This window comes from Lathamus discolor, chromosome Z, assembly GCF_037157495.1.
Source record: "Lathamus discolor isolate bLatDis1 chromosome Z, bLatDis1.hap1, whole genome shotgun sequence".
NCBI lineage: Eukaryota > Metazoa > Chordata > Aves > Psittaciformes > Psittacidae > Lathamus > Lathamus discolor.
The window spans coordinates 24330126-24355073 of record NC_088909.1 but is presented as its reverse complement, the minus strand read 5'-3'; the positions used below and the strand labels follow the sequence as shown (position 1 = coordinate 24355073).

The following is a 24948-nucleotide window of genomic DNA, read 5'->3' as shown; positions in this document are numbered from 1 at the left end:
CTCTGCACTCAACAGGCTGCTACTGGGCCCTCGGATCCATCTGCCAACTCCTTCTTTGGCTCCTGCTACGGTCACAGCCAGGTGCCTCACCACTGCCCGCACATTCTTCCTTGTCAAACGTGCTGCTGTTACCACTTCACCACCGGAGAAGTGAGTCCCTTCACTAGGGTAAGTGTCCTCTGGAAGGCTGGAGACTTACTTCCAGCACCAGAGCAACACGCACAGCAGCACAGCCATTTCAAAGTGTTTCTCCAAGGTGGTGTTCACGACCTACCTTCAGACATCATTGCACCCTCACATTACTGACTCCAGCCAGCCCTAGCAGCAGCTTGCTCATAAACCTCACCACTAAAGAACTGCTGCTAACAAGGCGGTTTCTACAGAATCATTCCCAGGCTACAGCAAAGCTCAGAGCACCCTAATGGCTACCGCTGCCACAGTTACTGCTCCTCCTGGTCACAAGTCCTCAGCATGGCCCAGCTCTCAGCACAGCACCAACTGTACCCATGCAGCACATCACAAGAAGAGGGTCTCTACCTCAAAGGCCTTCCCGGGAACTGTAACACAACAGATCGGGATGAAAAGCAATGACCCGTCAGGAGAGCTCTAGGGGACAGGTTGCAGGCTCTTCAGAGAGCTCTCTTGCACGTTAAAAGCCATCTCCTTTTCAGTCAGGCTCCCTGCTGTGAGTTTCTTCTGTTACAGGCTGAAATATTCCAGCACAGGAATATCTGGCAGCCAGCAGGGGAGCTTTGCTCTACTCAGCGTGAAGGAACCTTGCAGAAGGCATTCAACAGGACAATGAAGCCACCAGATGATGACAGACAGCGCAGACACCGCTCTGTTTCGAAGGACACACGGAGGGTGCACCATGCGCTTACCTGTGTCATAGTGAACGATCATTGGACTCGTATAAACACCGGTCTTTGGTGGGTGGAATTCCACCGTGACTTCCATCGCTTCTCCAACGCCAAGAGTCCCAATGGAGGGATCCACAGAGAAAGGGCTGCAACACAAAGAGAGAGATCAGGACTGTATGGGAGATCCGGGCCCTCCGTTAAGTTTGCAGTCTAGTTCGCTTCAGCTCACTTGTGCAAGCAAGGAGCAAGCAAACCACAGTCGGTACAAGAAAACCAGAACATCCAGGATCAGAAATAGAGCGGGTGACTCTCCCTGCTGAAAGAGAACCAGACCTCAGAAGATCCCGCGGTATACCACGACCCCAGCCCCCCACACTCTGCACCCAGTTCTCAGTTCTCAGCTCTTCACCTCTGCACACGTGCAATCCAGTTACTCAGAATTCTGCTTTTTTGTGTAGTTCACTTAAAACTTTCCTAATGCTTCCCATTTCTTTATTGCAACTTGGGACTGAAATAGTTCATTGCCGAAGTTCGGGAACTCTTAAAACCCTTGTCAAGGAGCTCTCAACACACGCTCTATTACCCAGTAGAGTAGTTGGCAAGCGCCTTGCAAATAGATGCTAGACTTCACTGGGTATTTACTGTGGTGGTGCCTCTCACCAGCTCATTGCTTGCCTGTTTCTTGATGCTGTGTTTGGGATCCGTGACCTGAGCCCCTCGAACTGTCCTCTGCCACACAGCACCTTCTTCAGCAGTCAAGCTGCCTTCCTACCTTGCCTCTTCCAACCCAACAGCATCAGACCTGCAAGATGCTGCGTTGGAGACACCACTGCAGTGTAAAACTTGCTTGCAGAGCTTTCTCAAAACACTGCAAGCAATGGCAAACCCCACGTGTCCTGCCCATCTCCAGCACCTCAGATGCTCTGCCTCCTTTTTCTCACAGTTTACAAGCCCATGACCACGCAACAGCGTTTTGCGCAAGGGATGAGCTCCTTTACCTCAGAGTGGTGATGCTGTAGCAAGCCTCCCGCTTCCCCACGTTGCGCACCAGCAGAGTTTTCTGGGTGCTGAACCTGACTGGACACTCGGAGAAGTTCAGCTGCTCAGGGAAGTCCAGGCTGGCTCGGGCACCTATGGCTCGGATAGGCACAAAGAACTTCTCCCTCTCTGTGATGATGATAAGCTCGTCGAAATAATCCTGCAGGGAGAGAAACAATCTCAGCACAGTGCCTTTAGCACCATGCCCATGGCAGAAGAAGAGCTGCTGGTTTCTGTGACTCTCACAGTAGCATTCGGCAATGGACATGCACTTTTTACCTTCATGGCCTTTCATTACAGATTATTTCACAAGCAGGGGCAGCCAGGGACCATGGGGCAGATCCTCTTTAGTTTCTACAGGCATGCTGCCCGAGGGTAGGCCAGAGTATTGAACTACATTTAAGCAGCAAACAGAAGATGAGGAAAAGGCCATGCACAGGCAGCAGACTCTCAGCCCTGAAGCCAACAGACGTTACGTTAAATATTCCACCACTGAAGGGGAAAACAGCCTGAAACAGGCAAGAGCCTCCAGCCTATGGGAGCACAACCTTCACCCCCAGGAAGGAGTCTCCCCCTGGTCTAGATCCAGTGCAACTCCACTGAACGCAGGCCACTTCTTCAAAACCCACACCACATGCCTGCTTTGGAACCCAGCCCTGCAGGTTCACCTTCCCCTCAAGGCGCCATCTCTCGGGACCTCCACTCTCACCTTGTCCTCATCAGGTCTGAAAAGGATGCGGTAGGTTGAAGACATGCCCGGTGCTACCTTATAGTCCTCATTACTCGGGCTGATCAACTCGAAGTAAGGAGAGTTCCCCAGGATGACGTTCAGCAGACGAGGAACCTGCAGGGAAGACACAAGTAGGATTTTGTCGCTTGTGGAAACATGAGAAGGGACCAGGACAGGCCATGTGACATCCTTCCTTACCACCTTTCCAAAACACTTTTAGCTCTGAAGCTACACGCACGTAACACACGAGGGTGGACTTGAATCCCTTCTGCTGAGCTACACAGCTGCAGCACAGAGACAGTAGGAACAACACGCCCTGCTCTGAAGGCAGCAGGAAGGAGATGCAGTACCTCAAGTCACCTGCGTATTCAACAAGCCCAAAGAACATGCTTGCTTCTGCCTGCACGCATCCATGCAGTCATACCTCTGGAGGGGGAATGTATTATCTGAAGGCAAACCAGCGTGCGTTATACGGGGAGGGAAGGAAGTCACTTCTGACACACCAGGGTGGAGCGGGGTGGTCAAGCTGCGGTGCTAGTCATGGCGGTGGACCAGCAAGAGAAGCAGACCACAGACACTCTGGGCTTCCTGAGAATAAAAGCTTACCTCAAGAGCAAAAGGACGAGCGCAGGAAGACAAAAGAACAACCCCAGGAAGAAGCAGATGGCTAAGAGAATTTAAAGGGGGCTGCAAAGCAGCAAGGGAGATCCGTAATACAAGCAAAGGCTGGTGCAGAGATGAGAACACCCAACGTGCCTCTACGATGGATACCACAGGCACGGAGACAGCAAACAGACATTCTCTAGCACACAGGCAGCAACGCCCCAGCACCCAATCTCATCTCAGAAAGCATAACAAGGAGACTTTGAATGGCAGGCAGCTCCACTGATGAACACGACGAGCCTTGGAAAAAATGGAGGCTCTTTCTGCACCCCTGACCCAAGCCTGGTGACCCATGGCCAAGGCAGCCCTGGACGCTCTAAACACTCGTGAGACAGAAGCACAATGTTCCTTTTCTCCAGGACATGACCAAAACCCAGCAAAATTAGAACATAATGAACTCTCTTGGGATTAGCATCTCTATCTTTGTGCATTTAAATATGCCAAGGGTTTTCCTTAGAGCTCATCTGCCTTTTACACCAGGGCTCTCCAACGCCTGAGGTTGTACCAGCTTCACAACTGATTCATTTTGGGTAAAATCAACAGTTCACACACTGCCTCCCCTTCACAGGGCATAGAAATCCCAAGCTGCAGCTGTTACCAGTCTATTACGTTTTATTGGGAATGGCACCAACATCAATGCAGGTGTTGTTTTCCACTTGGGAAGCACGAATAGAGCAAATTCACTGTTTGCCTCTTTGCTGGTACTTGGCAAAGGCAAACATTCTGAGGTGCTGCACGGATGAGGGAGCAGCTGAAGCCAAAAGGCACAGTGGGAATGAAGCAGAGCAGTAGGAAAAGAGAAGCTGAGGCCCATTTTAATAAGCGAAGGGCACACCTGCAGCAAAGATTGCCCAAAGTCACTGTGAACCACACCAGTGGTGTCCCTTGGGCATAGGTACCCACATTGCAACTTCCCAGTATGCCCAAGCTACACCAGGAATGACACAGTACTCTCTGGGAGTAACTGAGGGACCATACCTTCATCCTTCCTTGCCAAAGGCTCTTCCATGCTCTACCACGTCCCTGTAAAACCTGTTATCTCAGGAGATACTCTGACTTCTCTTGCTGTTCCTCCCCCTACATTAAGCCCTGACGGTGTCACTCCTTTTGTCCCCTCCTTTGTTTCTCCCAACAGGGAGATTTGAGGAGGGCGTTAATTCACCTGCACACTTCCACCTCCCCCCCGCTCCCCGCTGTGCCCTCCTCTCACACACACGTCTTGCTCTTTCTTACACAACCGGATCCTGAATTACGCCTGTTTCTCACCTTTCTCTGCTTCCAGCACACTTCCTCTTACGTACCAAGAGAATCCCTGTGCGGAAGAAAGCGCTCCGCGACAGGACGTTGAACTCAGCCCCTTTCCTCCCTCCTGTCTTTTCCCACCAGCTTGCTCTTGGCACATGCCTCACTGGAGCAAACGTTTCCCCAGCTGAAATTCAAAAGGTCTCCATTTCCCCCTCTACAGCAGAGCAGAACAAAGTTGCTGCCACTTCTCAACTTCTCCCTGCTCATTTTTCTTAGGAAATCTCAACAGGATCACAATCTTTCCCGTTCAAGTTGGAGACCTTCAGGAGCACATTACCCTGCCTGTGCTGGGATTCTCCAAAGAGAAAGCACAGCCACGCTGGCTTAGAAACACCTGAGCAGAACCGAACTAAGCTTAGCAGGAGCCTCAAGTGGCACCTCAAGTCCTCCCCTTTAACTGCTGCTGCTAAGCCAGCCTGTTTCCCCTGCTCTTCCAAAACACCCAGCCTGGAATGCTAATGCCAGGAGTTACAACTTACTCCAGCACAAAGTGGAGAAAACTCAAGCCCTGTGCTTTGACACGGAGTTGCACACAGGGGGCTCAACAGGCTGAGAGAGGGAAACATGCCCTGCCAGAAACCAGGATTAACCAAGGAGCCACCGGGACATGGTGCACACTCGCGGTAAAGCATGACAGCAGGCAAGCACTGCCCAGCCCTCGACATTCCCATCAGTCCAGGGCTTTCAAGGGGAAGCATGCTGGCTCAGAAAGCTCCTTTGGCTTAGTTACCACCAGTGCGCGGCCAAAACCAGCGGCAGAATCCCCAGCATGGCAACATTTCCCCCATCTTGCAGAATCACGCTGCTGAGACATTTTATTCTGGATACGCTGCGCTGCAGCAGGTAACTTGCTCTGCTGCACACCACGTGAATTCCACTGCTCTCCTCCTCCAGCCCAGTGCTCAGCCTCCACAGCCCAGCACTTACCCTGTCGATGTTCCTCAGAGCTAGCGCCGCTATGTAGAACTGGCGGGGAACGTAGTTCTCAAACACCACCTCGGATGGGAACGGCTGGAACAACCTCTGGTCCAGGCCAACTGCTGAGAACTGCAGATGCAAGACAGAGCAGAGAGAGCTTCAGCTGCTGGGAGAAAGATTAACGAATGAAGATCCCACACTGATCTCCAGTAAATACAGTCTCTTGGTGAGTACATCTGCCCAGCTCACACTAGGAGATGGGAGCCCACCCACCTCCGCTCTCAGCTCACAAAACGTTTCTGGACCATGTTGAGCAGCCTCAAGCTAAGAAGCTCTTTTGCAGGCTGTTTCTCCAGGCTGCCTTCTCCAAAAGGCAAAGCAGCGCCCACCTCCAGCAGAGCCCTCTGCTAAGGGGCTCCCTCAGCTCCAGACGCTTGCTGGAACAGTCACGAGCACTCAGGGAGCAAGCAAAACCCAGGAGTTTCCAGGAGCCTCCACAGGAAACAATTTGCAGGTGAACTTCCCTCTGAGACAGCGAGACTGAGTCCCACGCATCCCAAATATCTTTTTGGTTTTTTGATGCAGACCCGAGAAACCAGTCGGAAGACACCAGTACCAGGGAGGAAAGGCCAACAAGAAAGTAACAGGGCAGGAGGGAAACAGACAAATGAGGTGAATGCTGGATGGGGATGAAGTTTCAGCTGAAGTCTCAGCATTACGGGGCAACTTGAGCTAGACTGCAATTCGTATCCCCTTTCCCCACGAGCTTTAAGTTGATGCTTCACTGTATTCTCTTACTGCTCGTTTCTTGAACACCGCTGCAGAAGCAGCTCTGAAAAATGCACGCAAAGACCAAACGCTGACCCAGCAGAGGCAGTACTTGGAGATAATTCCTCCCTGCTTGCTCTCCCCTCTCCCAGCTGCACTGCTGTCACTCGAGAGACACAGGCAGCTCTCCCGCTTCTCCACAAAAGCCACGCTCAGGCCGAGCCCAGTAGCTGTAGCACTGCCAGTTATTTGGGCGCCCGTCTTACGTGTTCCCACCTCCTGTGCTGCCTGGGGCAACCCGTAACCGATGTGCTACATCAGGTCTCTTGCTGGCAGCTTTCTGCTCAACAGCCTACCTCAGTCATCCACCCACCTGGACTGTGTGTTAGACTGAGCAGTCCTGCAAGAAAAGCAGCTTTGAACATCCACCTAAGAGAACACTGATCCAGGCAAAGCGCATCCACTCTTCTCTGCCCAGCAAAACCCACCCACTGCAGCAGAGGTTCCACTGCCTTTGTGCAGACCAGGACTTCAATGGCTCATTGGAGAAATGTGTTTTTTGCCTTTCCCCCAGCACAAAGAACTCCACCACCACCACTTGGAAATGACAACAGGACCTCATCACCAAGCTGCTTGGGTAAGCTGGAGGCAAGGCTGCCACAAGCACGTGCCCTCTTCAAATGTCACATCAAACGGCAAGGAGAAGAGCAGGGAAAGGCTACCTTTTGATGGGAGACTTCACCCATGTCCCGAAGCTGGGTAGCCCGGGGCCGCCTCATCTCCCGAGGGCTGGCCAGCCTCTGCCTGGTGGTGAGAGACTCTTCTGCCTCTCTGACCAGCTTCGGATTACGAGATGCTACCACTCTGCTCTGGAATCCATCCGCCCTTCTGGAGGACCTCATGGGCCGGGGGGTCTTGCCACTGGCCATGTCGCAGAGGTCGCCTGGAAGAAGCAACAGTTGGACAATCCACAACCCCAGAACCTTAAAACCCTGGACCCACGGAACCCTGGAACCCCGCAACCTCAGGGAAGGGCTCTTAAAGCTCACCCAGTTGCAACCCCCTGCCACGGGCAGGGACACCTTCCACTAGGGCAGGTTGCTCCAAGCCCCGTCCAACCTGGCCTTGAACACTGCCAGAGATGGGGCAGCCACAGCTTCTCTGGGCAACCTGTGCCAGGGCCTCGCCATTCCTGGCACACCCAAAGGACACAGCTGTGTCTCCAGCCTCTGGCATCCTTCCTAAGCGGAGAACACAGGGCCTCCCCACCCTCATTCATGATTAGACCATATTTAGGCTCCATTCATAGACGTAAAACCCCACAACAAACAGACCCTGAGCCAAAACAGCCTTTTGCTCTGGGGGCAGTCCCACGAGCCACACAGACGCACCAGGCGCTACTGCCACTTCTCACCCTCTCTGCAAGGAGCCTGATGATGTTTCTAACTACCTCAGCACAGAGTTCAAGACTCTGATTAAGAACTATAGCTTCTCAAGGCTACTTTGCCTGGCTCACGTTACAAAGATTATCTGGCAAAAACGGTTCATTCCAGGCAGGAAATCACCCCACTGCCCAAGAGCATTTCTCCATGCAGAAGGACGCCCTAATTTTCACTTGTTAACACCCAAACTCCAGGCTCCCTACAGGCACTCCAGGCTGCCACAGCAGGAAAAAAGCAGGAAACCATCGAAGGCACATGAGCAATTAGCTCAGAGCTACGTAAAATCCAGGATGATATTCCCTCCTGCTTCCCTGTGCTCCACATCACCTCTGCTGTGTGCACTTGCTGTACACAGCAAGACAGCATCTAGGCAAAGACGGCCATTCCCTGCCCCTCGACTGCTCCCCACACCCTGCAAGCAAGGCAATCACTTCATTCCTTTACTGCCAAGGCAGCGACAGCACGGCACGTGTTTGTGGTGCCGGGCCCTCCACGGCTTCAGGAAACAAGGCTACCGTTTCCTTTTGTCCTTGCAAGAAACTCCAGAGCTCTGCACTGCCCTACGGACAGGAGGACCTGCTGCAGCAAGAGCTGGGATTTAGAGCTGGAAATAACTCCTTTTCAAGGGAGAAACCTAATGGGGATGATCCAGCATTAAGCTGGGTTTCAGTGGTTTCTTACCGGGTCTTAAGAATAACTGCCTTATTCGTTCCAATTCTCTGAGCTGTGATTTCACTTCACTTGAAACGAACCCTGTCGTTGCCCCCACAAGGCTTATTTCCAGAGGGCTTCCAACCTCCACAGCCCAGCCAGCCCAGCAGCTTCCCCCCGCGCCCTGGAGCAAGGCTCTTCCACAGCCCCAGAGCCTGCAGGGACCAGCCTCCCAGAGGAGCAGGAAAGGAGCACAACGGAGCAATCGGGCACATCTCCCTGCAGGGGCAGGACAAACCAGCCACCAGGACACAGCACCCCTCCAGCCCACCACCCCACGGCTCCCTGCTCCCCACCTCAGACAGCCAAGGCTCCCTTTGCTGCAGGACCTACAGCCTAGCTCCAAGTCTCTACCCTCACTGCAAGTTGCACGGCAATTTCAGAGCCCGTTCAAGCCCTTCTACCTGCCCAGCCCTGCTCTTAGCCCAGGGATGTTTAAATCCTGCCGGCTATCACACAACTGCCCCATCCCTGCTGCCAGCGGAGCTGCCTCCTCCCTGCCCAGGGCCAGACGCTACCTGAGCACGGGTGATTCACGCTTCTCCTGGAGGATTCCTCCGTGCGGGGCCCAGCCTTGGCTCCTGAATGCCCTCGCGCTGCTCGGCAGCTGTGGGCAGCTGCAGGGACAGGAGCCGCCCAGGGACGCCTCGGTGTGGCTCTTGCCCACCAGCACAGCAGCTAACTGCTGCTGGGCTGCCAACAGCCAGGGGAACCTGGGCAGCAAAGGACAGGGCTGGCACCTGGGCTGCCCAGCCCCTCTCCTCAACGCTCTGGCTTTGCCAGCTAGGGCAGGGTTTCACCAGCGCCTCGAGGAAGCAGAGCTCAGAGCCTGACAGTAGCTCAAGCCTGCTCCTGCCTCAGCGGCTCAGCAACTCCTGCTCTCACTGGGCCACGGCTGCTGCTCGCATTTAACAGCAGCAGCTCCCCTGTACGTCACAATAGGCGAGGGCCACACGTGGCTTCCACAGCCACCGCAGGGCCTTGCTAAAGCTACAGCCTTGCGGATCCCTGCAGCCCCCCTACGCCTTCAATGTCTCCCCCGCAGTGAAGCCCTGCAGCAGGGCTAAAGTGCACCTTACAGCAGCATTTGGTCACGCTCCGTGAGCGACACATAAATTGCTGGAGACACCGCAGATGAGCCAAGAATTTCTCTGCTTCAGCAGGAAAGAAAAAAGCTTCCGCACTGACTACAAAGCAACCATTTAATTCCTACTTTGCTGGCCCACGAGGAGCCCCGCCACACCAGGGCCATGGCCAGGCTGCCTTTGGGGTGACCCCTGTTGCTGTCCCTGGTGAGCGCCCGTCGATGACTTTGTACCCATTAAGCCTGCGCACACGGGCACACGCACCACACAAGGCCACCCAACTGCCCGGGGCATCTCAGCTGCCAGGAGCTTCACACGTTTGCAGCACAGCGTTTGCCAGAAACAAAAGCTTCCCATGAGACTCGGGGCCACAGGCAAAGCAAATCCTCACACCTGCCTGGCGGGGAACGTGGAGCCCTCACTTTGAAACCAACACTCATCATCTGGGCCTTTACAACACAGGCAGGGAGGATATGAGCCCCGAGTGCTAACTGGCTCTCCAGGCAGCCAGCCTCTGGAAACACTCCAAAACATGTCCCGCACCATGTCCAGCCACGAATCCAGCTGGAAACTGGAGAGCTCAGGCAAAGACACCTCAGGCGTGACACCCCTGTGTGCTGAAGGCACCAAGGCAGAAGCTCTCTAACTAAAGGAAACCTCTTACAAAAGCTCTACCACAGCTGACATCATTAATAGGAGCCCACTAGTAGAGCTTCCTGCTATTTCCTTCATAACCTTCAACTGCCAGCCAACGCTGAGACAGCCCAAGCTCCCTTCCAGGGTCATAGAATCATAGAATAGTTAGGGTTGGAAAGGGCCTCAAGATCATCTAGTTCCAACCCCCCTGCCATGGCCAGGGACACCTCACGCTAAACCATCCCACGCAAGGCTCCATCCAACCTGGCCTCGAACACCGCCAGGGATGGAGCACTCACAACCTCCCTGGGCAACCCATTCCAGTGTCTCACCACCCTAACAGGAAAGAATTTCCTCCTTAGATCCAATCTAAACTTCCCCTGTTTAAGTTTTAACCCCTTACCCCTTGTGCTGTCACTACAGTCCCTGATGAAGAGTCCCTCCCCAGCATCCCTATAGGCCCCCTTCAGGTACTGGAAGGCTGCTATTAGGTCCCCACGCAGCCTTCTCTTCTCCACGCTGAACAGCCCCAACTTGCTCAGCCTATCTTCATACGGGAGGCGCTCCAGTCCCCTGATCATCCTCGTGGCCCTCCTCTGGACTTGTTCCAGCAGTTCCATGTCCTTTTTATGTCGAGGACACCAGAACTGCACACAATACTCCAGGTGAGGTCTCACAAGAGCAGAGTAGAGGGGCAGGGTCACCTCTTTCGACCTGCTGGTCTCGCTCCTTTTGATGCAGCCCAGGATACGGTTGGCTTTCTGGGCTGCGAGCGCACACTGCCGGCTCATGTTCATTTCCTCATCGACCAGCACCCCCAGGTCCTTCTCTGCAGGGCCGCTCTGAATCTCTTCTTTGCCCAACCTGTAGCTGTGCCTGGGATTGCTCCAACCCAGGTGTAGGACCTTGCACTTGTCATGGTTGAACTTCATAAGGTTGGCATCAGCCCACCTTACAAGCGTGTCAAGGTCCCTCTGGATGGCATCCCTTCCCTCCAGCATATCAACCGGACCACACAGCTTGGTGTCACTGGCAAACTTGCTGAGGGCGCACTCAAGCCCACTGTCCATGTCAGCGACAAAGATGTTGAGTAAGACCGGTCCCAACACCGATCCCTGAGGGACACCACTCGTTACCGGTCTCCAGCCGGACATCGAGCCATTGAGCACAACTCTTTGCGTGCGGCCGTCCAGCCAGTTCTTTATCCACCGAGTGGTCCATCCATCAAATTGATATCTCTCCAATTCAGAGAGAAGGATGTCGTGTGGGACAGTGTCAAACGCTTTGCACAAGTCCAGGTAGATGACATCAACTGCTTTACCCTTGTCCATCAGTTCTGTAGCCCCATCATAGAAGGCCACCACATTGGTCAGGCAGGATTTCCCCTTAGTGAAGCCATGCTGGCTGTCACCAAGCACCTTGTTGTTTTTCATGTGCCTTTAGCATGCTGTCCAGGAGAATGTGCTCCAAGATTTTACCAGGCACAGAGGTGAGACTCACTGCTCTGTAATACCCCGCGTCTTCCATTTTCCCCTTCTTGAAAATGGGGGTTATATTTCCCGTTTTCCAGTCGTCGGGAACTTCACCTGGCTGCCATTATTTTTCAAATATGATGGCCAGTAGCTTAGCAACGTCATTCGCCAGCTCCTTCAGGACCCGTGGATGGATTCCATCAGGTTCCATGGACTTGTGCACGTTCAGGTTCTTAAGACGGTCTTGAACCAGATCCTCTCCTATAGTGGGCCTAAGGTCTTCATTCTCAAATTTTTACCTTTAAGTGGAACCGACTGAAGTCTTAACCGCGCTTTCCCAAAGAATCTTAGAGAATAACAGAATCGTAGAACGCTTTGGATTGGAAAGGACCTTAAGATCCTCTAGTTCCAACACCCTGTCACAGGGAGGGACACCTCACACAAGAACATGGTGCCCAAGCCCCGTCCAACCTGGCCTTGAACACTGCCAGGGATGGAGCATTCACCACTGCTTTGGGCAACCTGTGCCAGTGCCCCACCACCCGCACAGTGAAGAATTTCTTCCTTCTAGCTAACCTGAACTTCCTCTGTTTCACTTTAAGCCCATCACCCCTTGTCCTCTTGATACAGTCCCTGACCAAGAGTCCCTCCCCAGCATGCGGGTAGGCCCCCTTCAGATACTGGAAGGCTGCTATGAGGTCTCCACCCCGCCTTCCCTTCTCCACGCTGAACAGCCCCAGCTTTCTCAGCCTGTCTTTGTACAGGAGCTGCTCCATCCCCCTTAGCATCCTCGTGGCCCTCCTCTGGATTTGCTCCAACAGCTCTAGGTCCTTCTGTTGAGGACACCAGAACTGTACACTGTGCTCCCAGGGGGGGTCTCATGAGAGCAGAGGAGCAGGATCACCTCCCTTGACCTGCTGGTCATGCTCTTGGTGATACAGCCCAGGACACAGGGGGTTTCCGGGCTCAAGCGCACGCTGAAGCGCCTCATGTTCCAACCCCCAGGTCCTTCTCCTCACGCTGCTCTGAATCACTTCTCTGCGCAGCCTGCAGCTGTGCCTGGGATTGCCCTGACCCAGGGCCAGGAGCCTGCACTCGGCTTTGCTGAACTTCATGAGGCTGGCCACCTCTCCAGCATGTGCAGGTCCCTCTGGATGCCATCCCTTCCCTCCAGCGCGCCGGCTGCACCACACAGCTTGGTGTTGTCTGCAAGCTTGCTGAGGGCGCTCGATCCCACTGTCTGTGTCAGCGACAAAGATGTTGAACAGGGTCTGCCCCAACACCGACCCCTGACGGACACCATTCGTCACTGGTCTCCGTTTACACATTGAGCCGTTGACCGCGACTCTCTGTGTGCAGTCATCCAGCCAATTCCTTGTCCAGCGGCTGTGCATCCAGCGAATTCATGCCTCTCCCGTTTAGAGACAAGGACGTCGTGTGGGAGGATGCTAAATGGAATTTATTGGCTCCAGAGAGCACGAACGTGGCGGGAAGGGCCAGGGGCAGCTGGTCACTTGCGGGTGGAGGGCAGGCCCCGGAGGTGGTAGATCCAGGAGCCGCCAGGGCAAGAGACCACCAGCCTGCTGGTGACAGGAGCCGGGCCGCCCGTGAAGGAGACGGTGATGGTGGTGCTGCTCTTGGCGCGCAGCATCTCGGGGGCCCTGACGCTGAAGGCCGGGTGCTTTACGGCATACTGAAACGCCGTGGCCCTCGGAAAGACGTTCCTGAAGGAGATGGAGGTGGTGCCGCCGGCTGGGATGAGGAAGGGGCCCTGGGGTTCAGGGGGCAGCGCAAGGCCGATGAGTGGGATGCAGTACTGCCCGCCCAGTGCAGAGCTGAGCTGCAGCGTGGCCTTGGCTTTGCCCAGGTGGCAGGGCTCAAAGGTCACTTCCACATTCAGCTCCGAGCCCCCAGCGCTGGCGGGTGCCGCACTGATGGATTTTGCCGTCTGGAAGTCGGCACAGTCGGTCTGCGCAGGGGAGACAAGAGACCATGGGGGGTTGGTCACAACAGCAGAGCCAGCGCCTCGGGAAGAACACGATGGTCCCCTGGCCCTGGCCCGTCCCACCCAGACCATAGCCCTGGTGAGTGCCTGCGGTGAATGGGCACGAGAAGTGTGCAAACGTGCCCAGCAGGAACAACCCTGCACCCAAGCCCCAAGACTGCCAGACCTGGGCTGCAAGCGGGAAGCAAGCCCAGGCACCACGGGGCCTGCAAAAGCAGCTCCAACCAGGGCAGCAGACACGGGCCCGCAAGGGAGGACAAGCCCACACTAGTGGGAAGGCCCCTGGGCTCACATGGCCACCCTGGCTCTGCCAGGCCACGCCAGAGGCACTCGGACCCCCTGGTGGAGAGGGCTGGTGCTGGCCAGAGGAGCTGCCTCCCAGCCAGAGCCCCGGCAGCCCGGGCTCACCTGTAGGAGGTACTCGGTCTCCTGCTGGGCAAAATTCCGGATTTTGGTGGTGATGGTCTGACGGGAGCCCAGCGTGGTGCGGAAATACACGGGCTTCTCTGGCCTGCTCGAGGTGGCTTTCAGCTGCAGGTTGTAAGACAGAGAGCCCAAGTCGCTGCTCTGGAGCACCAGGTGCCCCGTGCTCTCACCCGTTTTCAGGGGCTGATACTCCAAGACAAGATCCGCCTGGGAGGAAGGAAGGAAAAAGCCACGGCGTCAGGCACAGGCAGGGAACACGTGTGCCTGAGAAGGGGGCAGCTGGTCCCTGCTCTGCTCAGGCAGCGCTTGAAGGCTGGGCTGCCTTCCCCGCTCTGACTCCCTCTCTCTCGGGCACAGCCTTGCTCCTTCTGGGGGACGGTTCACTCAGGGACAGATCCCAACAGCTCAGAGCCCTCCAGCATGATGCCAGAAGCTGCCCACCCTAAAAAGCCCCTGTGCTCCCCCAGGGCACACACCACCTCCTGTCAATGCAGGCTGCAGACAACCTGGCCGCGGGATCAGGCTTGTCCTGCAGCCACTCGCACCTGGAAGCAACACATTAAATGAGGGGCACATGGCACAAGGGCCTGCCACGTGACGCCCAGTGGCGGCGTGTTACAGGGGCCAGCAGGGCAGACTCCACCAGCGCAGGATGATTCCCACTGGGGATATTCTCGCACACTGCTCCCTCTCTACGTCATCGGCAGGGAGCTGCCACCACGGAAAGAGGCCCCACATGGCTCCTTTCAGGCATCACCCTCCAAGAGCCCCCCTCCGGCCACGAGTAGGGAGAGCAGTGTGAGCTGGAGGAGCTTTGCTCCTACCTTTGACTGTGCAGGAACAGTAAAGTGCTGTGGAACGCTGACGTCCGGCACTTTGCAGTTGATGGCAAACGTCACCGGGACAGGCAGAGGGTTGTCCACCTTGACGGTGGAGGACACTCTCTGCCGAACGGCGGTGCTCATTTCAACAGTGCCGATGGGTCCCGAAGCCATCACCTTGAAAGTCACCATGTGGAACAAGTACTCTCCGGTTGTCTCGTTGAGGAAGGTCACCTGAATCAGACAGAAAGGGAAGTGCTGCTCATTCCACACATGAAAACAGACCCGGAAGAGCCCACCGAGCTCAGCGCCCTGCTTCCAGGAATGGCTATGAGCACCCAGCGAGGAGGAGTGCAAGACCAGAGAAAGCACCTGTGGTATTTCATAGGACCCGTGCACGTGGAGGTATGAAAACGGGCGTGTAGCTTCTCAGTGAGCCAACAGCTCCTTGAAGGGCCCTGCAGACCAGTGTCCTCACTCACCTTTGCCCTGTAGACTCCTTCTTTGTAGGAGAAGAAGGTGAGCTGGTAGTCCTTCTTCGCAGAGCTCGGCACATCGATGTATGAACACCCCTGCAGCACGGAACTGCTTTCCAGGTTCTCTGGTTTGAGCATGTCAATAACCACCAGGAACCTGCGGGTGAGAAGGACGCAGTGAAGGTCAACAGGAAGGACTCCCATAGGATACCCATCGTGCGGGGGTACAATACAGTCCCTCTCATCCTCAGTGCCTCGGGCACAGGGCGCCAGCTCTCACCCCCCTTGGAGGAAAGCCCTCCAGGATGGCTCTGCACAGGCAGAACGTGGGTATGGCCAGACACAGCCAAGGAGAGGGAAAAGCTTTCAGGAGGGAGCTTCCAGGCACTGGAAGCTTCCTTCCTTGTGCTGCTGCAGGGATTGCTCATGAGGCCAGACTCCCTGGGCTGGACTCACCTCTGTGGTCTCTGCAGCCAGTTGGACACAGGGATGAGCTCCGTGTGGGAATTCCTGCACGCAACCTGCCGGGAAATGGCCCCTGAACACCTGGGGGCTTCAGCAGTTCCTTCCAGCTGGTAGCGTAAGCCTGTCCCGTCCGGCAGGGGGAAGAAGATGGAGCCCTACAGACAACGAATAGGACAAGTCGGCTCTGGAGCACCCCTGGACAGTCCCACGCCTGAGGCTCTCACTGAGGCAGCTTTCAGCACGTCCAGCTGGCAGAGCTGTGACTGCAGCCCTGTCCCGCGCAGGAGGAGACAGACGCCAGCGTCGCACCTGCTCTGAGCTGCTTGTGAGCAGGTGCGTGGCCCACAGGACACGGCACAGCTACAGGACACAGAGGCATCATCTCTGGGCAAAGCAAGGAAACACGGGCCCTGCAGCAGAGCTGCTCTGCACATCCCAACACTCCCTTACTGGCCCCACTCACCTGGGCATGTCCCTGCCAGCCTGTGCTCACGCAGGGACAGCCGTGGGCAGGGGGTGGCCGTCCCTGATGAGCTCCATTGCCTCAGTCCTGCTGGCCTTAGCCCCAACAGCGCTGACCAGAGAGCAGCCTGTAAGCTGGCACAACAGGGGCCCCCAGACATGGGCCATGGAAAGCTCATATCCATGCTCATTCTGGGTGCCCGTGCATCCCAGACACCTGCCTCTGCCTCCACAGCAGCTGAAAGCTGCAAGACTCCTCACGCAGGCTGTACGTTAAAGAGATGCTGAGCACGTGCGACCCTAAGGGCACAGATCTGCTGAGCACCCTGGAGACTTGAGGCCAGAAATCTCTGACCTGGCCCACTGTAAGGCCAGCTGGAGCGGGACAAGGAGCGGGACAAGGACCCGGCAGCTCCAGCACCACAGAGCCCTTCTGAACTGACCCCTTGGATTTAGGAGCTTGTTGCTGGCCTGGCACAGAAAACATTGCAGAGGGGCCAGTCACCCCCCTGTGCCCAGCCTGAGACCTGCAGGAAGGGCTCCTCCCAAAGCTCCTGCATGACCCTCAAGAGATCTCTCTCGTTTCCCACCTGCCTGCTCACGGCCAGGACGGCACTGACAAACTGCAGGGCAGCTTTGCCCTTCTTGCTCCCTGCAAGCTGCAGAAGGACACCAGCCAGGTGCTGCTGGCAGAAGTGGTTGTGCCCGGGGCTTGGAGAGCCTGTGCAGCCCGTGCGCTGAGCATGGGGGTCTCTGAGCCCCCTGGGCTGCCACAAGCAGCGACCCAGAGCTACGCAGAACAAACTTCATTTCTTGGCCTGCAGAAAGCCTGGCTTTTTACGTTAGCTGCTCCAACACGTTTGGTGCTCAGTCCCGACTTCCCATCTGCCCTTTGCCCGTGCCTGGCCCCCAGCCACCACAAAACCCAGCTTCCAACAGAGAGCACAGGACACCTTCAGCTTGGACAGGACCTCCAAAGGTCATCTCGGCCAACCTCCTGCCCAAAGGAGAGTGACCTACGAGGGTCATGCCACGAGGGTCAGCACGCTGGCACAGCTCACCTACCTGATGCTTCTTGTTCCCACAGCTCATGGTTAGGGGTCTGTAGGTGACCTGGTAGGCCTTTTCTTTTTGCCTGGCCTCCAGATGGATAAATTCAGGCCCTTTCCAGTATTTCCCCTCAACAATGGGCTGCAGGGTCCAGGCCTCGCTGCTCGGGTTCGACAGGAGGATGGTCTGGCTCTGCTTCTCACGCACATTGCAGCTGAAAGTCAGGGTCTGCAACAGAGGAGCACAGAGGCTGCTGGGTCGTACCCACAATCCTTGCCACTCTTCTCACGCTGGCTCTACACCAGGACCTGGAGCACGGGGAGCAGCTTTTCCTTGTCACATGCAAAAATTACACTTTGGCCACAGCTTTTGGAGTAAATCAAGCTGGTTGTTCTTGAAGAAGGGAGCAGAACAAGCCTTTCGCATGCTGGGTGAAAGGAAACTTCAGGGGAGTCCTGAAAGGAAACTGCTGTGCAAGGACAGATCTGCAGCCACACAGCCCTTTCCTTCATGGGCAGGATGAAGAGGAGCTCCATGCTCTCTTTGGGAGCAAGAGCCAACTGCTCCCAAGCTACCCCCTCCCAGGGGCTGGATGCAGATGCCTTGCCCCTTCCTACTGCTGAATGCCCTCCCCTGGCCCGGCACGGGGGAGAAGTGTGGCTGCGGGTGCAGTGCTGGGATACAGCGGGGTGGCTCTGTGGGGAGGGTCTCAGGAGAGCCCGGCAGGGTGCTCCCACGGCACGGGTGCTGCAGTGCAGAGCCAGGACAACCGAGCTGCTCACTGGAGGAGCAACACCTCGAACAGGGGAGAAAGGCAATGACAGGGCTCAGGAACTCTGGCAGTCCTGCCCAGCACTTTCTCTCTGGGATACCCCGGCACAAGCGAGTCTGCGCTCGCAAGTGTCCTTCAGTTCCTGCCCTGGGAGAGATGTGGCGCAAATGCTGGGGTCCAGGGGCCCATCCTGTCCCTGCTGCGTTACCTCTCTGGTGCCAGGGGCCTCCACGCAGGATCCTGATAGCGTAAGGCGGAGCGCCTCGCTGCCCGGGATGAAGCACCGCAGCCCCTCGTACTGGACAGCCTGGCTCAGCTTCGAGGGGCGGAAGGTCACAACGAAGGGGACATCCACCCCTGGCCTGATGTAACCCTTCGTGGGGCTGATAGCAAAGTCCGGCTGGAAGCTCTCCACGTCCCACAAAAACCTTGCCAAGGAAAGCACAAGGACAGGAAAGAAGGATTAGCCACGGGGAGCTCTCAAGGCAGGGTAAGTCTCAGCGTGAGGCTCTCCGTCTCTGGTGGGCTTTCCCACCACATCTCAGGCCTGATGCTGAGCCACCTGGCAATAAGGCTTCAGGCTGGGCAGGACCCACTGCACCCATCTCTAAATGAGCTTTTGCTCGTACCCCCTTGCTAACTGCCAGGGCCTGACTGCACGGCCATGGCTGCACGACTCTCCAGCGGGATGGAGAAGCAGAGAGGAGCTATCTGGGCACACTACGGCTCCTCACAACCCTCATCCAAGCAATCAGCCCTCAGAGAGGCGGGGGGGTCCTGCTTTACCTGACTCCTGCGTCGCCCGCGTTCCGCATGACGACGCGCCGGCACGTGTAGCTCTGCCGTACCACGGCTCCAAAGCTGAGCTGGTCCTGGTCCAAGCTCACGAGGCTGCCCTGGCAGGAGCCCCGCACCGCAAAGAGGGAGCGCACCAGCCCGCGGCACTCCAGCAGCACTTCCCCGCTGAACGGCTGCATGCGGCGCTTCGGGGAGAAGGTCACCTCCACTTTGCAGGTGTCTCCTCTGGCCTTCAGCTTTAGCTCCTTGCTGGGCTTCAAGCACAGAACCTACCCGAAGAGATGAGTGGAGACTATTTCATCTGGCAAGCCAGCTGCGGAGCCTCCCTCACCAGACTCAGGGAAGAGGCTTCCAATTCCTCTTCTGTCCGCACCAACACTGACCCAGTCCCACTCATTCCCTCGTAGGCATTCCTAGGTAATACCAAAGGTGTTTTCTGCCATGTGTCCACCTGGTCACGGTGAGGTCACCTCTGCCTTCTAAAGCTTTCATGGAAGTTCCAACAGAGCTGTAACCCTCCCTCTTTCAAGATTCACCTCCCTCGCCTTTCCAGATCTAAAATATGTGGCTGCATCCTGACCTATGCGTCTAAAACAGGTTAGAGGAATTGTGCCGCCTTCTCACTTGTGGCTCTCGGGGAGTCCTGGCACCCAGCTCAGCTGAAGCATTCACACTGCAAGCATCTGCTGGCAGAGCAGTGCCAGCAGGGAGGACGGGGCAGGCACAGGCAGCCAGGGCAGCCCACAGCTGTCATTAGCTACTACCTCCCACCCACAGCAGCTCATCGCTCCCTGCAGGCACGCTAAAGTGCTCTGCAGAGAAGGAATGGCACTTACCCCAGCTTCCTGCAACTCTGGCACGGTGGATGTGACTCTGAGCTTAAAGGCGAGAGGGCCTGCACTCTTGTTGGCTATGGTGACGATCTTCTTCACCGTCTGCCCAATGCAGATGTTTCCTAGCTTCACCACCTTTCCTGGTGGATGCACAACGTCAACCTGAGGCAGGAGGGATTGATATCAAGCCAAAGGAAAGAAGGAGAAGAGGTTTTCTGCCACTCTCGTGGCAGAAACACAAACCATGCTAGGCTGGGGAAGAGATGAGGAAATGAGAAAACCATGCTGGTTGCCACCTGCACTTTTAGCATTTAGATTTCATCTCACCTTCATTTCTATGCCCCTTCCTTGGGCCTCAACAGTCAGCTTCTCAGCCGGGGCACACGGAGGCAGCAACAAGCTGTTGTGGCTGTTGTCGTCTTTAGGTGTCCGTAGGAGCTGCGCACAGAGGGAAGAGAAACCACAGACAGCATGAGTTTCTGGACCTTCACCACGTGAACAGACTCCCCAGACGAGCCATCCCCTCCCATATTCTTTCCCCCCAGTGGCAGGGATTATCCAAGTCCCTCCACAGCCTGCCAGCAGAGCCGGCTAACCCTGGAATGCCACCGGGCTTTGCCCTGCGCGCTGCCCCCGTCTCCCTGGCACAAGCCTGGGAATGCTGGAGCGCTGGGAATCTCCAGGAGCGTGCACAGACCTTCCCCCTCACCTGCTCCTCAGCAAGGTGCTGCTGGTCAAACTCCAGTGAGTAAACCCCACAGGGGTTCTTCACCACCACTGTCCCCTCTTCCCCATGGCTCTGTGGCAGCAGCGGTCCCAGCTCGAGCTCTGCGGGGCTCAACTCCAGCCGTGGCTCCAGACCACATCCCAAGACCGGCACCCGCAGGCGTTGGCTGCTCTGGCAAATCTGGATCTGCAGCTCGCCCCGGTAGCACTTCTGCAAAGAAGCAGCACAGAAAGCTCCTCCGTGAAGCCCCAGGTGACAGCGCCTCCAAGGCAACAATCGCCCCAGGGTCAGGGGTCTTCTCAGCACCTCTAAGCTGAACCCAAACCAGGCAGTTACTTAGAGCAGGGGCTACAGCATCTGCATGGCTCTGAGTAACTGCGGTGAGTCCTGCTGGGGAGTGTAAGTGGTCAGTTGGCTACCAGATGGATCTAAAACAGCCTATCAGAGGTTTTCACCTAGTCGTGGGGGAGCGCAACGCACGTGAGAAAAGTCTGCTTTCTCAGACACAGTCCTGGCGCTGCAGCACCGGGCAAACATCAGCTGTGTGAAAGAGGCAGCTGAGCTCTCACTGGACAGAAATAAGGATCGTCTTCTCTGCTCAGTGCTTGGCTCTGGTCAAAGCCAGACACGAGACGCTGAAATCTCCACGAGCAATTGAAAGATCCCTGCGACTGTCCCCAGCCATGGAAGCACTTGGGTCCATCCTGTCACACGCTGCCAGTTTCCAAGTCACGGTGGCCACATGCAAACTGCCTTTGGGAATGCTCCACCATTTAAGCTGACTCCCAAACGGCATGGGACCGTGCAGGGGAAACTGAGGAACGGTGGGCACAGGGCTGGCAGAAAGCTCCACGCGGAGGCAGAGCTCATTCCCCGCTCCCTGGGCTGGCCTCCCCTTACCACACTGCCCTGACAGTCCTCCTGGGGGTGACACCCACCAAACTCACCTCTTCCGTGGGTGAAAAACGGACTTGGACATGGCACTGCTGTCCTGGAGCGAGGGTTCCAGCTGAGGGCAGCACCTCAAAGCCACAGGGCGCGGGCCTCATCTCCTCCCGCAGCTTGTCACGCTCGCTCGCTGGCAGATGTTTGTCCACCTGCGCACAGAAACCAGTCGCGTGAGGTCTCCTTGGTCTGCGAGGACAGACCCTCGGTTCCTGCAGTGCTCCGAGATGCTGGCACGGTGCAGGGAGCACCTTCATCCCACCCAGACGTGGCCACCCCTGCCTAGAACTGGAGGGCAAACATGTTGGCAGGGCAGGCAGATGGGGAGGCAGTGTCCTCGGAGGGGGAGGAATGGGTGAAGATGGCAGAGAAGTGAAGCGTCAGCTAGTGAGCAGGCCCAGGTGAACCAGCCTTGCTCTGTACCCTCAAAAGCTTCCTCAAGCGAGCTGCAGCCCAAGTGCTCAGGCAGCCAGAGGGGCGGGAAAGCCAAGAGAGGCAAAGAAAACCCAACCGAGAAGTTGTGTGTTACACGTTGTCTGTGCTTTACCTCCTTAACAGCCTCATTCATGCTCATGGACCATTTACAGGGGACCTGGGACGTGTTGTGGAGCTGGATGGTTTCTTCCTGCCACTGCCCACACTGGACAGAGGAGAACTCCAGCCTGTCCCTCGAGAGGCAGAGGGACGGCTCAGCCACAATGGCACGCAGGCGGACCTGGAACGTGGGGCCTCCTCTGACCTACAGAAGGACAGAGCATCCAGTTGAGAGCCCGGCTGACACTCGCTGCTGTGCCCAACCTGCTGCCTGCCCCACAAGCTGGCCTACCTTGATGGGCAGGAGCACATCCACCTTTCCCAGGGGCACGTTGGCACTTTGTGGGTCGAAGCACACTTCAAATGTCTTGGTCTCACAGCAGGGCAGGCGCTTCACAAGGTCCAGGCACACGCTGAAGCCTGAACACAGGAAAATCAAGCAGCTGAGATACACAAGCAACAGGAAATGGCTCAGAAGCACGGCAAGGCCACAGGGGTGTCCTGGCTGGCAGCTCTGTGAAAGACCCCTTTCCATCTCCAGAGAAGCTGCTCTGCTCCCCTTGTCACTGCCCAAAGCAAAAGGATTTTCACAGCCAGAATCCAGGGGTTGCAGGCTAAAAACGAACCACATTGGTTGAGGAGCTCCAGCAATTCCTTCAGCAGGCATCTCAGGGAAGGACGCATACACCTCTCCAAAGGACAATTTCCAACTAAGATACCAAATGCTGTGGTGTTCCCTGGACAGCGGCTTAGAAGAGACGCCTGGCCACCCGTCACAGACAGCAGTCCCCGTGTGACGGAGCTGCAGCCTTACCCCAAGGCCTCTTTGCGAAGCCTGTTTCGATACGGCACAGGATCCCACAGGCCGTTCAATAAGGCTGAGCAGAAGTGCTCTGGCACTAGGAACTCTAAACAAAGCACTTCCGAACCACAGAGGGTCCATCTGGCTGCAACATAAACCCTCAGAGTGCACAAAGAAACTCCGATGGTGCTCACGGGAGCCAAGAGCAGTAGATGCTGAGAGGCGATCACGCTGATCAGCCCATCTGGCCCCTGCAATGACTTTTTAGGGCAGCCACAGGCAGACCAGGTCTCTGGGCACTGCTCGACAGAATTCAGGCTCTTGAACAGGGCACCGGCCAGAGGGGTACTAAGAAGGAAAAAGCTGCCCAAGGAAGTACTCAAATCTCCCCATGCCCAATGGCTCCAGCTGATGTGGCAGAGACAGCCCCTTCAAGCCCCCGTGAAGCCTCTTTACCACTGGTTACCTGTGTTATACAGGACATATCCATCGGCCTTGAAAGATGCAGGGAAGTGCCCGGTGTTGGTGAGCTTCACCATGTGTGTGTGGATGTCACCGGGAACGACATAGCCAAGGTCCAGGACGTATTCGGGCAGCTCAGCTCTGAAAGGAGGAGGAAGGACACTCTGTAAAGCCCAGCATGGCGTGGGGTGGAGAAGCAAATGGAGTGGATAATTCTGTATCCACTGCTGTGAAAACTCAAGCCAAGCCCAGGAAACCCAAGGCCTGACCTGAGCACCCAGTAATAAGACTTGGCTAAGTCATGGGGAGTGCAGGGCCTAGGATTTATCAGCCACCAACGGGATCTTCGAGTCAGTTTAAAGCGGGTACTGGACACAGTTCCTATGCTGTGAAAAGCCATTGCAGAGAAGTCCACTGCGTCTCCACGGGTCTCAATGAAACTGCTAAGCTGGTGTCCGGCCCAAGCCTGAAACTGCTTCAGGACCTTCTCACAGGATTTCCTTGCAGAGGATACCTCCACTGCTCTGCAGCCAGATCTGTCCCCAAAGCAGCGCTTGAGAGTATCGTGTGCAGTAACCAACACTACAAGATTGCTGTGAATGGCTTTTTGCAGGCAATCCCACTTGGAAAAGCACATAAGGGATCTGGACCATTCCCTGCTCTTCCTGCTTAGTGGGGTCTGCTTCTCGGCACAAAGACTCCAGCTTGGAGATGCCCCTTTCACAGCTGGTCAGCAGGGGTGGTGCCTGTGCTGTCTGCAAGGGCTTGCTGGTCTGCACCCCCTCAGCTCTGAGAACAGAACCCAGCAACTGTGGGGAGTGGAGCACCTCCAGAGCTCAGGGTAGCACTGTGCAAGTGAGGACACCGAGCTGCCCACAGGGAGCACGGCGTAGCTCTCAGCATCAGGCCCTTTCGGAAGTCTTCAGCTATTCCCAACTCTGAGACACAAGGAGCTCTCAGGGGCAGGGCTGCACTCTCGCGGCCCCTGGAGACAGGCTACAGGAGTCCCTACTAACTTGAGAAGCCTCCGATGTACACGCTGGTGAAAGGCAGTGTCCTCCGGGGGACGGGAGGCGAGAGCTTTCTGCTGCTCCAGGGCATGTTCCTCAATCAGCATCTCCTCCATCTGCATCTGCAGCTGAGCATCCCACTGAGGAAAGGAAAGACAGGGGCTGGTTAGCCAAGGTCCTTCCCAAGGCACAAGCTTGTCTCGGGTGGAGGATCCCACCCTGCTCTTGTTGAGAGGGGCGACGGAGTCAGTCTGTCTCACTGGTCGGTGTCTGTGACACTTCCTGCTCTCTCAGGCAGGATCATATCCCCACAGAAATGAACTCCAGTGTCTCTGCCTGCCCAGTTATCAAAGCTGATCTGGACAGACACACAAACAAGCCAGAAACCTTCCAAAGCTCCAAGTATGTCCCTGCCTCCAGTGAGTGCCAAAGCAGCCTGGACAAAAGCTCTCCTGGAAAGGGAACCATGAGAGAGCTGGAGCCTCCTGGAGATACAGAACACAGCACAGCCTCAGGCTGCATTCAGGCTGCTGCTTTACGCTCTGTAAACCTGGCAGGGCTTGGCCGGTGAGCAACAAACCCCCCAGCACCGCCCTGTGTGTCCTTCAGAGCACCAGAAACCCAACTGCCCGAGCACAGCTTTCAGCATCTCCCTGGGGTAGTCAGGAGCTGGCGCATCGCCACGAGGGACAACTCCCAGAGGTGGGCAGCCCAAGGGGCACGCTGAGCTGA

The 24948-nt window shown here is 56.2% G+C and overlaps 2 protein-coding genes across 2 annotated transcripts in view; both read right to left on the bottom strand.

Moving 5' to 3' along the window:
• Nucleotides 1–7094, bottom strand: part of LOC136005864 (hydrocephalus-inducing protein homolog) — a gene marked incomplete at its 5' end in the record, with an annotated part of 43039 nt that extends 35945 nt beyond the window's left edge. The window contains 5 exons of the mRNA XM_065663757.1: nt 882–1006; nt 1859–2058; nt 2608–2742; nt 5524–5643; nt 7005–7094. Of these exons, the coding sequence (XP_065519829.1) occupies nt 882–1006; nt 1859–2058; nt 2608–2742; nt 5524–5643; nt 7005–7094 (670 nt within the window). The remainder of the gene's footprint in view (nt 1–881; nt 1007–1858; nt 2059–2607; nt 2743–5523; nt 5644–7004) is intronic.
• An 86-nt stretch (nt 7095–7180) lies between these two features.
• Nucleotides 7181–24948, bottom strand: part of LOC136005863 (hydrocephalus-inducing protein-like) — a gene marked incomplete at its 5' end in the record, with an annotated part of 55987 nt that continues 38219 nt past the window's right edge. The window contains 14 exons of the mRNA XM_065663756.1: nt 7181–7225; nt 13205–13399; nt 13517–13597; nt 14926–15114; nt 15363–15513; nt 17125–17129; nt 18341–18533; nt 18892–19106; nt 20509–20673; nt 21411–21560; nt 21956–22147; nt 22235–22362; nt 23211–23347; nt 24223–24356. Of these exons, the coding sequence (XP_065519828.1) occupies nt 7181–7225; nt 13205–13399; nt 13517–13597; nt 14926–15114; nt 15363–15513; nt 17125–17129; nt 18341–18533; nt 18892–19106; nt 20509–20673; nt 21411–21560; nt 21956–22147; nt 22235–22362; nt 23211–23347; nt 24223–24356 (1980 nt within the window). The remainder of the gene's footprint in view (nt 7226–13204; nt 13400–13516; nt 13598–14925; nt 15115–15362; nt 15514–17124; nt 17130–18340; nt 18534–18891; nt 19107–20508; nt 20674–21410; nt 21561–21955; nt 22148–22234; nt 22363–23210; nt 23348–24222; nt 24357–24948) is intronic.